General features: G+C 34.8%; 1 protein-coding gene across 9 annotated transcripts in view; it reads right to left on the reverse strand.

Annotated features, from left to right (window-relative positions):
* Positions 1–7,376: 7,376 nt before the first annotated feature.
* LOC149794318 (uncharacterized) overlaps positions 7,377–11,836 on the reverse strand; it is a 37,079-nt gene continuing 32,619 nt past the window's right edge. For 6 of the 9 annotated variants that reach the window (XR_016422996.1, XR_016422997.1, XR_016422999.1 and 3 more), the window contains 3 exons: positions 10,680–10,829; positions 10,021–10,285; positions 7,377–7,546 (listed from right to left, as the gene is read on the reverse strand). Coding sequence is in view for 1 of the 9 variants with exons in the window: in XM_089968474.1 (XP_089824600.1) it covers positions 7,524–7,546; positions 10,680–10,829 (173 nt within the window). In the remaining 8 variants the exon portion in view is untranslated. Of the gene's footprint in view, positions 7,547–10,020; positions 10,286–10,679; positions 11,537–11,836 lie in introns of all 9 variants that reach the window. The other 3 variants (XR_016423003.1, XR_016423002.1, XM_089968474.1) reach the window with 2 other exon arrangements.

The following is an 11,836-nucleotide window of genomic DNA, read 5'->3' on the forward strand; positions in this document are numbered from 1 at the left end:
TTTGACCCAATTCCAGGAATCCACCGCTTGCATTTGTCATTCTGAAGACCTAATTTCATGGGCAGCTGTACTTGAGATGCCAAAGCCTCATCTTTGGTGGCTGGCTCTAGTTCTGATTGGTGTAAAGTCATTCAGTAAGGATCCCAGTTCTATTTCTGATTTGGATTCCAACTGGTCGTCAATGGTAGCAACAGATTGTGATGTCCAGCCTCTAGATGAACATGGCATAGATCTGGATCAGCTGGACAGTAAGCATCATTTTCCAGTTCAGTCAACAGTGGCCCCACGTTATAAATTTGACATACAACATAAATATCTTAGTGTGTTTCTTTATTGTCTGTTATTGAATAATCTTACTTAGAGCAGATATTCACAAATACCTGCATTTATCATTCAGTTATTGACTACTTTTGTCTTCATGTATGATGAAATTTAGGACCAAGTGCTTATGCGCAAGATGACCAGCATATTCAGGCTAATGGTCATGTGGGCTTGTAGTTTGTTTTGGCAAGTTTCACACACTGTAACGAGATGTAAAATCTTTTTGCATCTTATTCTAAACAAAAGACAAAAATGAGCAGAATATGAAGAATATTTTCAATATTATTTGAAACATCAACATTTTGTTCTTTCCAAAAATATTCATTTTCAAGAATTAATACTAAATTTTCTGATAAATAAATTTTAGTTGAAAGAGAAATACAGACTTTTAAAATTACATTTACTAGCACCAGGGCATCAGGCCACAGATACATGAAGCGTCATGTCCCACCCAGTCAGACCATTCCTAGCACAAACCTCTTAATGCCGAGTGCCAAGTACGGCAGCTGCTAGGATGATTTTTCAAGTCTTTGGTTTGACTCAGCCGTGGTTCAAACCCATGACCTCCCTTATCCAAGGCAGACACTCTAACCGCTTAGGCCACCAGAGCAATTGATTCATTGTTTACTTTCATGCTTGTTTCAAAGAAAAAGTAGTCCTGGCAGACTTCTGCAGGTAATATTACAGAACAGAATTTTATGGAAATTCTTTATGATCTGCATTTTCCAACTTATTTTTTTATACCAATGTTGATTATTCTTGAAACTTGTGTATTTAGTTAGAAAATACATGAAATTGCCAAAAATATTACACATGTTTGATTATAAAGTAGAAAATTGTTCTACATTTACAGAGTTGGAAATGGTTGGAACAAAATACCTAAACAGCAGTATTTAATGCTGTTGAGCTGACCCTGGGAAGAACCAGTCTTGTGAGAAGCTGATGGCAAGCTTTCTCACATACCCACATTAGCCAAGCCTGAGACTTAAACCCAAACAGGTGAGATGGTAATGATCTGGAACAGTGAGCACTTTAGACCACTTGGCCACTCATGGCCCCCCCCCCCCCATCATAAGATGAACTGAATACAATCTTTGTCAATGATTAGGTAAAAGACCCTTTATAAATGAAAAACCTACTCCTTTTCCTTGTTCAAGGCCTGATACTAAAAGTATTATAAATATAAAAAACAGCGTCACGCAATAACGTCATTTCAAGAAAAATTCTGAGAATGAATAATCCAAAACTACAAATTGCATTGAATAAAATTGCCAACATTAAACTTCCGGTCTCAATATTAGGCTGCACTATTCAACTAATCCAATGTTCATTCAGATTTTTTCTTTTCACAGACCTGATCACAACCCCTAGAGGGGAGATGGCAGTGCTACTTTGCTTCTCAGGACCTCCAGGATTGACCGATTTAAGTGACAGCTTTAAACCCAATGACACATTTAAAGCTAACGGCAATGTAAATAATTTGATTTAATAATCATCTCAGTTCCTACATGATTAAAAAACTCTTGATCCACACTATGGGTTTTCTCCTAGCTATTTAAATTATGCATTGTTTTAAAACATGATAACTTTTCAGTCAGAATTTTTAATGCCAAGTGTTGACAATATCTTTTCTGATCGTTTTGGAAATGATTAGAAGCTACCAAAGTCATCAACTTTCTGCCAATATTTTTGGCACAATATCTGTTCAAGGCAGATGCATAAATGATGATACTGAGGTTAGAAAATATTCTTATTCCTTCTTCTAATTTGCATAAATTTTATTATTCATACCCTTGTTTTCAGTGGGAGCCAACATGTATAACAATCTAAGCCTCCTGAACAAAAGTGCCAGCATTAAATTTTCTACATACTGTATTATAATTATTAGGATGCATTATTCATATCCTCAAATATTTATTTGGCTTTTCTATTTTTTTACATGGCAAATAGGTATCAAAATGTAGTAAATGTGTCTTTACCAACTATTCTCTGTTCCATCCTTCACATTAGAAAATAACCAACTCTACAGCTGATCTAAACTGAATAAAATTAAACCAGTCTGTTTCCATGGTAAACCCTTCATTCATCATCTTTGTTTTTATGTGGCCTCAAAAAGTTTATCTGGAATATAGCCAATCAAACTTTGAAGATAACACACAAATCAATAAATATATTGTTCCAGCAATTTTATGAATTCTGTTCTTGTCATAACAGTAGCACGGTCCTCTTCTAAGCTTTTCCAAGTCCATTTCAGGTTTATTCTTTTTAATTCCCCAGTGATGGGCCACCTCATCAGGGTCTGAGAGCTTGAAATCCCATCCATCACCACCTGTACAAAATTTTCCATATGGACTGGATATGTAATTCATACATACCGGTACATTTACAAAAATTTCCGTATGGACTGGATATTTAATCCATACATACATTTACACAAATTTCCATATGGACTGGATATGCAATCCATACATACATTTACACAAATTTCCATATGGACTGGATATGTAATGATAAATCCATACATACATTTACACAAATTTCTATATGGACTGGATATGCAATCCATACATACATTTACACAAATTTCCATATGGACTGGATATGTAATCCATACATACATTTACACAAATTTCCATATGGACTGGATATGCAATCCATACATACATTTACACAAATTTCCATATGGACTGGATATGTAATGATAAATCCATACATACATTTACACAAATTTCTATATGGACTGGATATGCAATCCATACATACATTTACACAAATTTCCATATGGACTGGATATGTAATCCATACATACATTTACACAAATTTCCATATGGACTGGATATGCAATCCATACATACATTTACACAAATTTCCATATGGACTGGATATGTAATGATAAATCCATACATACATTTACACAAATTTCTATATGGACTGGATATGCAATCCATACATACATTTACACAAATTTCCATATGGACTGGATATGCAATCCATACATTTTTCCATATATACATTTATATTCTATAGCTGAGCCACTGTTATGGATTTCAGTGCATCTATATGGAAATGTTATGGATTCCTTGCATACTTATTATGGAAAATCTCATGGAATATGTAAATTAGTCCACAAGATCGATGGATTATATGCATGGAACAAAAATAAAAATTCTGTATGGCATTTGGCATTAGTGCATATGGAATCTGTAACTAGTCCATTTGGATTTTGGCAATAACAGTAGTCCATATGGAATAATGGGCAATATACCACATGGAATCTGTAAATTGTCAATATGGAATAATTAAAATTATTTGGCTTTTCTCAACTGGATTTGGTCTTTAATAGGCAATATTTTTAACTTGTCAGCTAAATTTTTCTTTCTTTCTGGATTGTTATTAGTCCAAATGCTCTTTTTTTTAAATACGACATGAGCGAGTCATGGACCCGTTTTTCAATCAATTTTGACAAGCTGGGTAGTATTGAGATTGGCCAGTAGTTGTCAGCATCATCCTTAGAACCAGATTTGTGAATAGGCATTACTTTTGGTGTGTTCCATATTTTAGGGACAGATGAGGTTGCAATACTTAAATTGATTAGGATTATTATGTTATGTGAAATAGCTGAGGCAAAGTTTTAATGAGTGGAGGACCAATCTGATCTGGTCCTGTAGCTTTCTTGGTACAGTATCAAGTACCAAAAGACATTTTTTAAAACATTTTTATACCCGTGAGATAGAGAACAATACCTCATTAGGGATTTTGCTGCTTCAGACCTTTTTCAGTTCATTGTTTTCTATCACTGGTTCCTTTATGTGGTAATGTTGGTGAAAAAAAATCATTGAAAATGTTTACAATTTGTTACGTATATCTGATTTAATTCATATTTATTTTAATTGTAAAGTTTTAAATTTTTTATTCTATTATATGCTATTATAATGTAAATTTATTCCTTGGGGATAATATTTTCTGGAAAATTGGTTGACCTGAATGATTCTTTTCATAAACACCAGGTGTTGGCCTTGATTCAAAATTAGTAAACAAAGTTCTATTTTTATTTTAAAATGATTGGTTGTCAAGGTCATGATGGGGCTTTGGGTTGTTTTTGGGCTTTTCACACTGATATCAAGTTGATTTATTGTAGCCAGATCTTGAGCTATAATTTTTTTCAGATCATTTGGATTTAAAAAATATTCTTTATTCTCTGGAAATATTTGAAGAGTGCTCACAGAGATTTTGGAAAAACATTGTGTACAATTTGGATTTCCAATACCAGAGTGCCATTATTTGTATTGCTACAAGGAACTGTAGATAAGCACAGTACTGACTACAGGATATGTCATCGTCATACATCTTGGATTTTCTATCAGGATTTGAACTTGAAATTATTAGAACATTTGTTACCAGGACTTTTGCAAAACAATTTTTGGATTATTCTTAGATTATTTGGGATTTTTTTATTTTTACAGAATCTTTCCAAGAAAACAACTTGTTAAATTTAAAAGCTTGTTGCTTTCACTCTTTTTGTGTTACTGTTTATTTGAGCCTAAACACGTAACAAATGTCAATGTCATCAGTGACTATGGTGTTATTGACCAGAAGTGAGTATTTGAGCTTTGTGTGTTCCCCCAGTGAGTTCACTGAAGACTTTCCAAATGCAGTTTGTGTTGCTTTTTTTGTTTTCAAGCATTGTTGTAGGGTTTAATGCCATTTTTTCAGCACAAGATAGGCTATATATGACAGCCAGTATAAATGGTGGAGGAAGAACCCGGGAAAACCCCGATAAGAACCACCAATCCATGAGAAGCTACTGGCAAGCTTTCTCACAATCCCACATTGGCCAAACCAGAGATTCAAACGCACATCAAATAGCTGGGATTTCATACTTTATTCAATGTGCTTTCAGTGGTGCATGCTTAGAGACTATATCCATAAATAAGTCAGTCCACACCCTATGAGCTTCATCTGTGTCATCCAAAGTTTGGATCACTTTCCATGGAACTTTATAAAGGTCACTGAGAAACTGTTCATTAAAATTTTTGAATGATCTGCGAGTGATAGTTTTCAGAATCTTGCATGATACTACTTTTATCATTCTGACATCCTATTTCCATATTTAAATATTCATATATATTAGCATCTTCAAAGTCACATAATGATCCTGAAAATAGTTCAAGTCCATAGTATCACTACATAAATTTAGCTTTGTTATAAACAAAGCAATGGCATTCATCTCTTTGCCAGCTTCCTAGTATGTATAATACATTGATTCACAGAGTTTTTGTTCGTGTCCAAACTTGTGGCATCTGAAGCACTCAGTCTGTTTACCCTGATGATATACCCATACAGTATCACATGCCCACTTTTTCCACAGTAGAGACAGTACTCTCATTATAGTGCCTGAACATGGGGCATACATGTTAATGTTTCTCAGTAGTTGAGAGGTTCCTTTTCTACTTAAATGGATTTTGTCTTGGGTAGAGGTTTCAGTTAACCTCCTGGTTCTGAAGAAAGAAAGATGTATATTGTGGAATGTACTTTTTAATCTAAGTCTTCACATAGGTCAATTATCAGATCAGTGATTTCTTTCACCCTGGAGTCCACATGATAAGGTAGTCTTGATATCATTATTTTATGTGTAATTTGGCTGAAATACCTAGCAGCATACAGTAAACTTTAAAAATCTGTCTTGATTTGATTTAGTGACCTTCCATCACTGGCATTTCCAACTAGTAAAATAAAAATTTAGGTGTATTTGTTAGGCAAGTATTCATTATTCTGTCAGTAACATTGTTGATTTTTGCACCTCTAAGAGTCTGTGGATTTTTGCACCTCTAAGAGTCTGTACATCTGTTTTAAGAAGTCTCCTTGGTATGATGCTTTTCAATATTGATGAGCCCATTATAAGAGTCCCAGTTCTTTTCTGGCTTATGATTTCCTGTGCTGGATTCTGGTTTGTATTTCAGACATCTCTTTGAGGAAGGGGTCTTGAAATTGGTGTCTTAGGTGTGTGAGTAAATTGAGCTGATGTCACATTTATGTGAGCATTGGGAAGTGCAGTTGCTGATGCAGGCAATGGACTTGTTTGAGATGAGGACCATGGGTATTCTCTTATTGCTGTAGCAAGTATGACACGACTAGAGGGGGTGGTACTGTTTTTTTGCATATATGCAGGATTACTTTGGGTATCAGTTGTTACGTGTACTTGTATGGTCATCTTATATTTAATTTTGGTTGGTAAATTGGGATTGCCTGTGTCTGAGCGTCAGACATTGTTGCTATTTGAGAGTCACTCAGGACTGCTGTTTCACATGAGGTTACTTGCTCATTAATCCTAATACCTGTGCTGACTTAATAGCATGTAACTGTACTTTTAATTCTCAAATTTAGGCCTCCAAGTTCCTAATTGCTTTCTGACGTGCATACATGGAGAAATTATGGTTTAAGCCATCACTGTAATGGTCTTGATTGATGGAGCATGTTATTGTCTGGTATTTAAATAAGTTTCCATGGTAATGATATTTTCAGCTTGTTCATAACAGTGATAGAAAGTAAAATATGAAATCTTTATGAATACTGCATATCCATAAACTTTTGAAAAAGAAACTTGCATTATGTGTTTGTGTGTGAGTTTGTATCATCTGAAGTTCAGATATGCTAAATGTAGTTCAATTTCAAATTAATTCACTTGGTCAGCCATCTTGGATAACCTAAAATCCCATTTTGAACAGGTCTCCAACATTCTTCTGAATAACTGAAAGCATGCATATTAAATTTCACTTAATTAAATTAATATTGTCATAAATCCACAATATCAATTATGGCAGTAGGTATTAGCTCATTTAACATGTTTTTACACCAAATTCATTGATTATTGAGTGGAGCTGTTTTCGATTCTGCAAGTGGACCACCGGAATGGTCCAACAGATATGGAATAATTGGCAATAGACAATGTGGAATACAAAGATTTACTCAATATGGAATAGTACAATATCTTTAAACTTCTTTTTGCACATTTAGCTTTAAATAATGAAATCCAAACAAAGACTAAAGTTTGCAAATGTTTCTGAAACATTTATTTCTTATATATAAATTTACAGTCAAATTAATGAGATTTATTGTTTTTAGTTTTCTTTTGAGCACAACTGATGAATTCAATTATGGCCACCATTTTCTCAGTTGATCCGAGTCTTTCATGACCAACTGCTTCAAGCGCCATCCATTTCAAAGTCTGAAATATAAGATAGAAGCAAACTTAATAAAATTATCAGGACTTACCAATGTTTTTCTTTTGCTTAACCTTGCATAGCTATTGTTTTGTCAACATGCAACCTAAACCACATTGTTTGTCCTTGACCTTTTCTTTAAGAATTTAATGCACAGATCTTAATTTATGTCAAAAAACTGCTTCCCAAAAAATTATATACACTTTATGAGCTTTTACAATTCTACCAGGTTTCTGACACATTTTTAATGTAGAAAAAATTTGGAAAAAGAGTAAGCAAACAATTGCTATAATTGACCATTTTCTGGTAATTTCCTCGAAAACACAAGTTGAACCAAAATCGATCAAAGATGGGATAATTATCTGGATCATCAGTAGTGAGTATGCTCAGTAGTGAGGTTCATCAATCATGAAAATCATTTGAAGAAGGAAATAATGTTGCCATTGTAGGATTTAATGCCAATTTTTAGCGCAGGATAAGCTATATTTGGCAGCCAGTATAAATCATGGAGGAAGAGCCCGGGAAAGCCCCGGAAAGCACCGACCCACCCATGAGAAGCTACTGGCAAACATTCTCATGTACCCACATTGGCCGAGCCCAAGACTCAAACCCACGCAAAGGTGAAATTGTAGTGATTCGTAATGGTGAGCACTTTAGACCACTTAGCCACTCAGGGGCCCCCATCATAAGAAGCTAATTCCTGATGGGAAATGTACTATAAACTAACTTCATTGTCAGTGTGTAGCCTGGCCCATTGCCATTTGCAGCTTTTTCACAGGCCATAATCTTAATCTTGTCTCATTTCTGAATAGTGATATCATGGGTCTCTATTAGTTTTACCATCTGAAAGCAAGTGAAGAGAGTTACTTTGAAAAATATATTTAAAAAATTATCTTTTACAGTGTCATCTGTTGAATTTGATGGTGATGCCTAAACAAATCAACAATCGTATTAGGCCAAACAAAAAATTATTCCCTATTGTACTGGTTTTAAAATTAGGGCAGGCAGGAAATTTTGTAAGTTTTTTTTAAACATTGTATATTTTTTTTCAATTATTGGGGAAAAAATGCTAGGAACAAGGACAGTCAGCAGACCTGAAACAATTTCTTTGTTTGGCCTAAAACACGTTTAATGATGTGTGGATATTCCATCAAATTCTTGCTTGCCTGGAAATTGCAATAACAAGCACATTTCTTAGAAATGCATGCAGAACATACTTTTCCTCAAACTGATAAAATGCTGACGTGTTATTTGTCAACTGCATCAGCAAAAGCTGCCACAGCTGATTCATCCACTGTGACCTGCCCCGATACCAAAAAAATCAAAATTTACAGCTTCACCTGGAACAAATGCCACTTACTCCTAATGATCTAATTTTAGCACTCCTGCACATCATATGGATTCTTCCACCTTAAAAGAATTGACTGCTCCAGTTGCTGCACAAAGTTATTATAGCATAATTGTTATTTAATCTGGACTTGGTGGTATATTTTGAACAAGATGAAAATAAAATTAAGACCACATATCAGAAATATTTGGAATTACATGTCTCTGAATTTAGTCTACACAAAATCAAGAATAAATGAGATTCAGGCAGTAACTGGTTACATGCAGCAACTGATGTAGACCATCAATTGAAATTGCAGCTTAATTGTCACTTATATTCAAGCCTCTGATAATTAATGCTGAAAACACTATTGTAACACTTTGTACAACTTGCCAAAATAGTTTGGCAGTCACATTTTGTCAAGTTATATTTGAAAGATAGCTTGTGCTGACAATAAGTTTCCATAATACATATATACTAAGAAGTTGTCAGAAAATGGAGAAAATCAAACTTAACCTAAGTTTTTTTCCATGTAAAGCCACATATACATTATGATTTTCAATCCAATCGATCCACCAAAAGTAGAGTGGAAAATTATTCTGCATTGCTCCAGTCGAATAGGGCATTATGGAATTGTCAAACACGGTAATACTGTGTCCCATGTTTTTATGTCAGAACATTAAAGGATTAACGGCTATTATTGTGGTCACTTTTATTTGGATATCATTGACAGGAACCCTTAAGATATCTAAATTGCTCTCATAATACATTACTTTTTGAGCATCCAGAGCACCACACATGAAATCTGACTTGGTTTATAAAGGTCTTTTAAACGAGTTAGCCTTCAGCACAGGTTAAGCATCATACATACCTTAAACCACTCTGGTGGCCTAGCGGTTAGAGCATCCATCTCAGAAGTGGGAGGCTGAGGGTTCGAACCCCAGCCCAGTCATACCAAATACTTGTGAAATGTTACTAACGACCGCATTGCTTGGCGCATGACATTAAGAGATTAGTGTTAGGTGTGGCATGATGCCCCAGTGCTAGACATCACTATAAACTGCCACACTGCAGACATCATGGCAATATCACTGAAAATTTTTTAAAGCTACATTAAAATCCAAGTCACATAACACACATTATCAAACATACCATATCCCAAAGCTTCAGTTGGAAACAAGCATTTTCCACCAGGCCCCTGTCCAGTCATGTCAGTGGGGCCATGGTTTGGTATGAAGCTTGTGGGTTGTGGAAGCAGTAGTTGATGTTGGAAATCAGTAAGTTGCTGCCAGTCTACCAATTCCAAGATTCATAATGAACCTGGTGAACTCCTTTATCATTGTCAGCACAGTCTGGAATGATTGCAGATCAAGGTAACCATCCAGTGCATGACAGGTTTGAGGGGGTATCAACTGACCTGTTAAGGATCAAATAAACTCTTTAAAATGTAGGTTTCTTTGTTAAACTGCATTCATATGTAAGAAAATCGTTTTATAAGTGACCCTTCATGAAAAAAGTAGCATGCAAAATAGACTGACCTGAATCTTTTCTTGGTCAGTCACTTCACCTATCATTAAACGGTGTAAAGACAAAAGTGATACTAATGTATATTATTACACTTAAGCTATTATTACATGGATCTGCATGCTGTTTATCTCACCTTAAATCCTTTCAATAAGGCAATAGATTAACAGATTTATTGAAATAATTCAAAATTAAAATTTAGATAACAATTTTATTTATTCTTTAGCATTTTAAAGCAAAAATTGGAGCAAGCATAATATAGATTGCTACAGCACATAGTGTCTTACCTGGACCATGTGTTATAATGTATCCCATCATATCAAATAAATTTTGCTTGAACCATGTCCTATGGTGTGCCAGATTGTATCTGATTTGCCATGAAAAATGTTCACACAGAATCTTCAAGTTTATGACACTCAATATCGGAACAGTGTTACCTATATGATAAAAAGGCATGTAGTAATATAGGAACTGTATAGATTTCATTCATGGACATTTTACTATTTTTATCTTGTAAAAATGACAAGTCAATGATGGGCCAAAAAGTCCTGCCTCTGGTACTCATTTTTGGGCATTTGTTTGTGGTATGGTGACTGTTGTTATTGTTATAGGGTTTGACGCCATTTTTCAGTGCAAGATAGGCTATACATGGTGGCCAGTATTAATGGTGGAGGAAGAACCCAGGAAAACCCCGGAAAGAACCACCGGCCCACGAGAAGCTACCGGCAAGCTTTCTCGCATATCCACATTGGCCGAGCCCAAGACTTGAACCCAAGCAGACAGAGGTGAGATGGCAGTGATCCATGATGGATAGTGCTTTAGACCACTCGGGGCCCCTGGTATGGTGACTGTAAATACATGTCTAACTCCCATAACTGCTTGTTGGCTTTCTGTTAAATCTGCATCCACAAAATCATAGTAACATCCTGATATTAGTCTCCTGTCAATGTGTTCCCAGGATTTAAAGTTTCTAACATAATTAATTTACACAGTTTTGTTGTTCTTTGTGATTTTCAAGTCTCTTGAAAAATATTAATTTCAAAATTTGTAAGATCATACCTAGACTGGACTCTACATGCAACTTCATGCAGACTGGTTCACTTGTGATTTATATTACTCATGGCTGCTTGTTCCTCAGCAGAATCTAAGAGTCAGTTCATGAATGAATTAATCCACCCATTAATTAATGAACAAAATAACTGGTCTGAGTAATTGGTAAAACTTGAGAAACAAATTTAGAACTTATGCTTATTTTCAATCAATCAATAGTTTAAGAATATGTCAATAAATACAAACTGAACATATCTGACTGATTATGCAAATTTCTAAAAATTTAATTCATCAACTACCATATTGAATCACTCTGTGGACAAAAAGTCAAAATTAAAATTATTCACATAATATTCAATATCGTATGATATAACCATTCTTGTGGTTTGGTCAC

The sequence above is a fragment of the Sinohyriopsis cumingii genome, chromosome 8 (genome assembly GCF_028554795.1).
Source record: "Sinohyriopsis cumingii isolate HCF-2022 chromosome 8, ASM2855479v2, whole genome shotgun sequence".
In the NCBI taxonomy this organism is placed as follows: Eukaryota; Metazoa; Mollusca; class Bivalvia; order Unionida; family Unionidae; genus Sinohyriopsis; species Sinohyriopsis cumingii.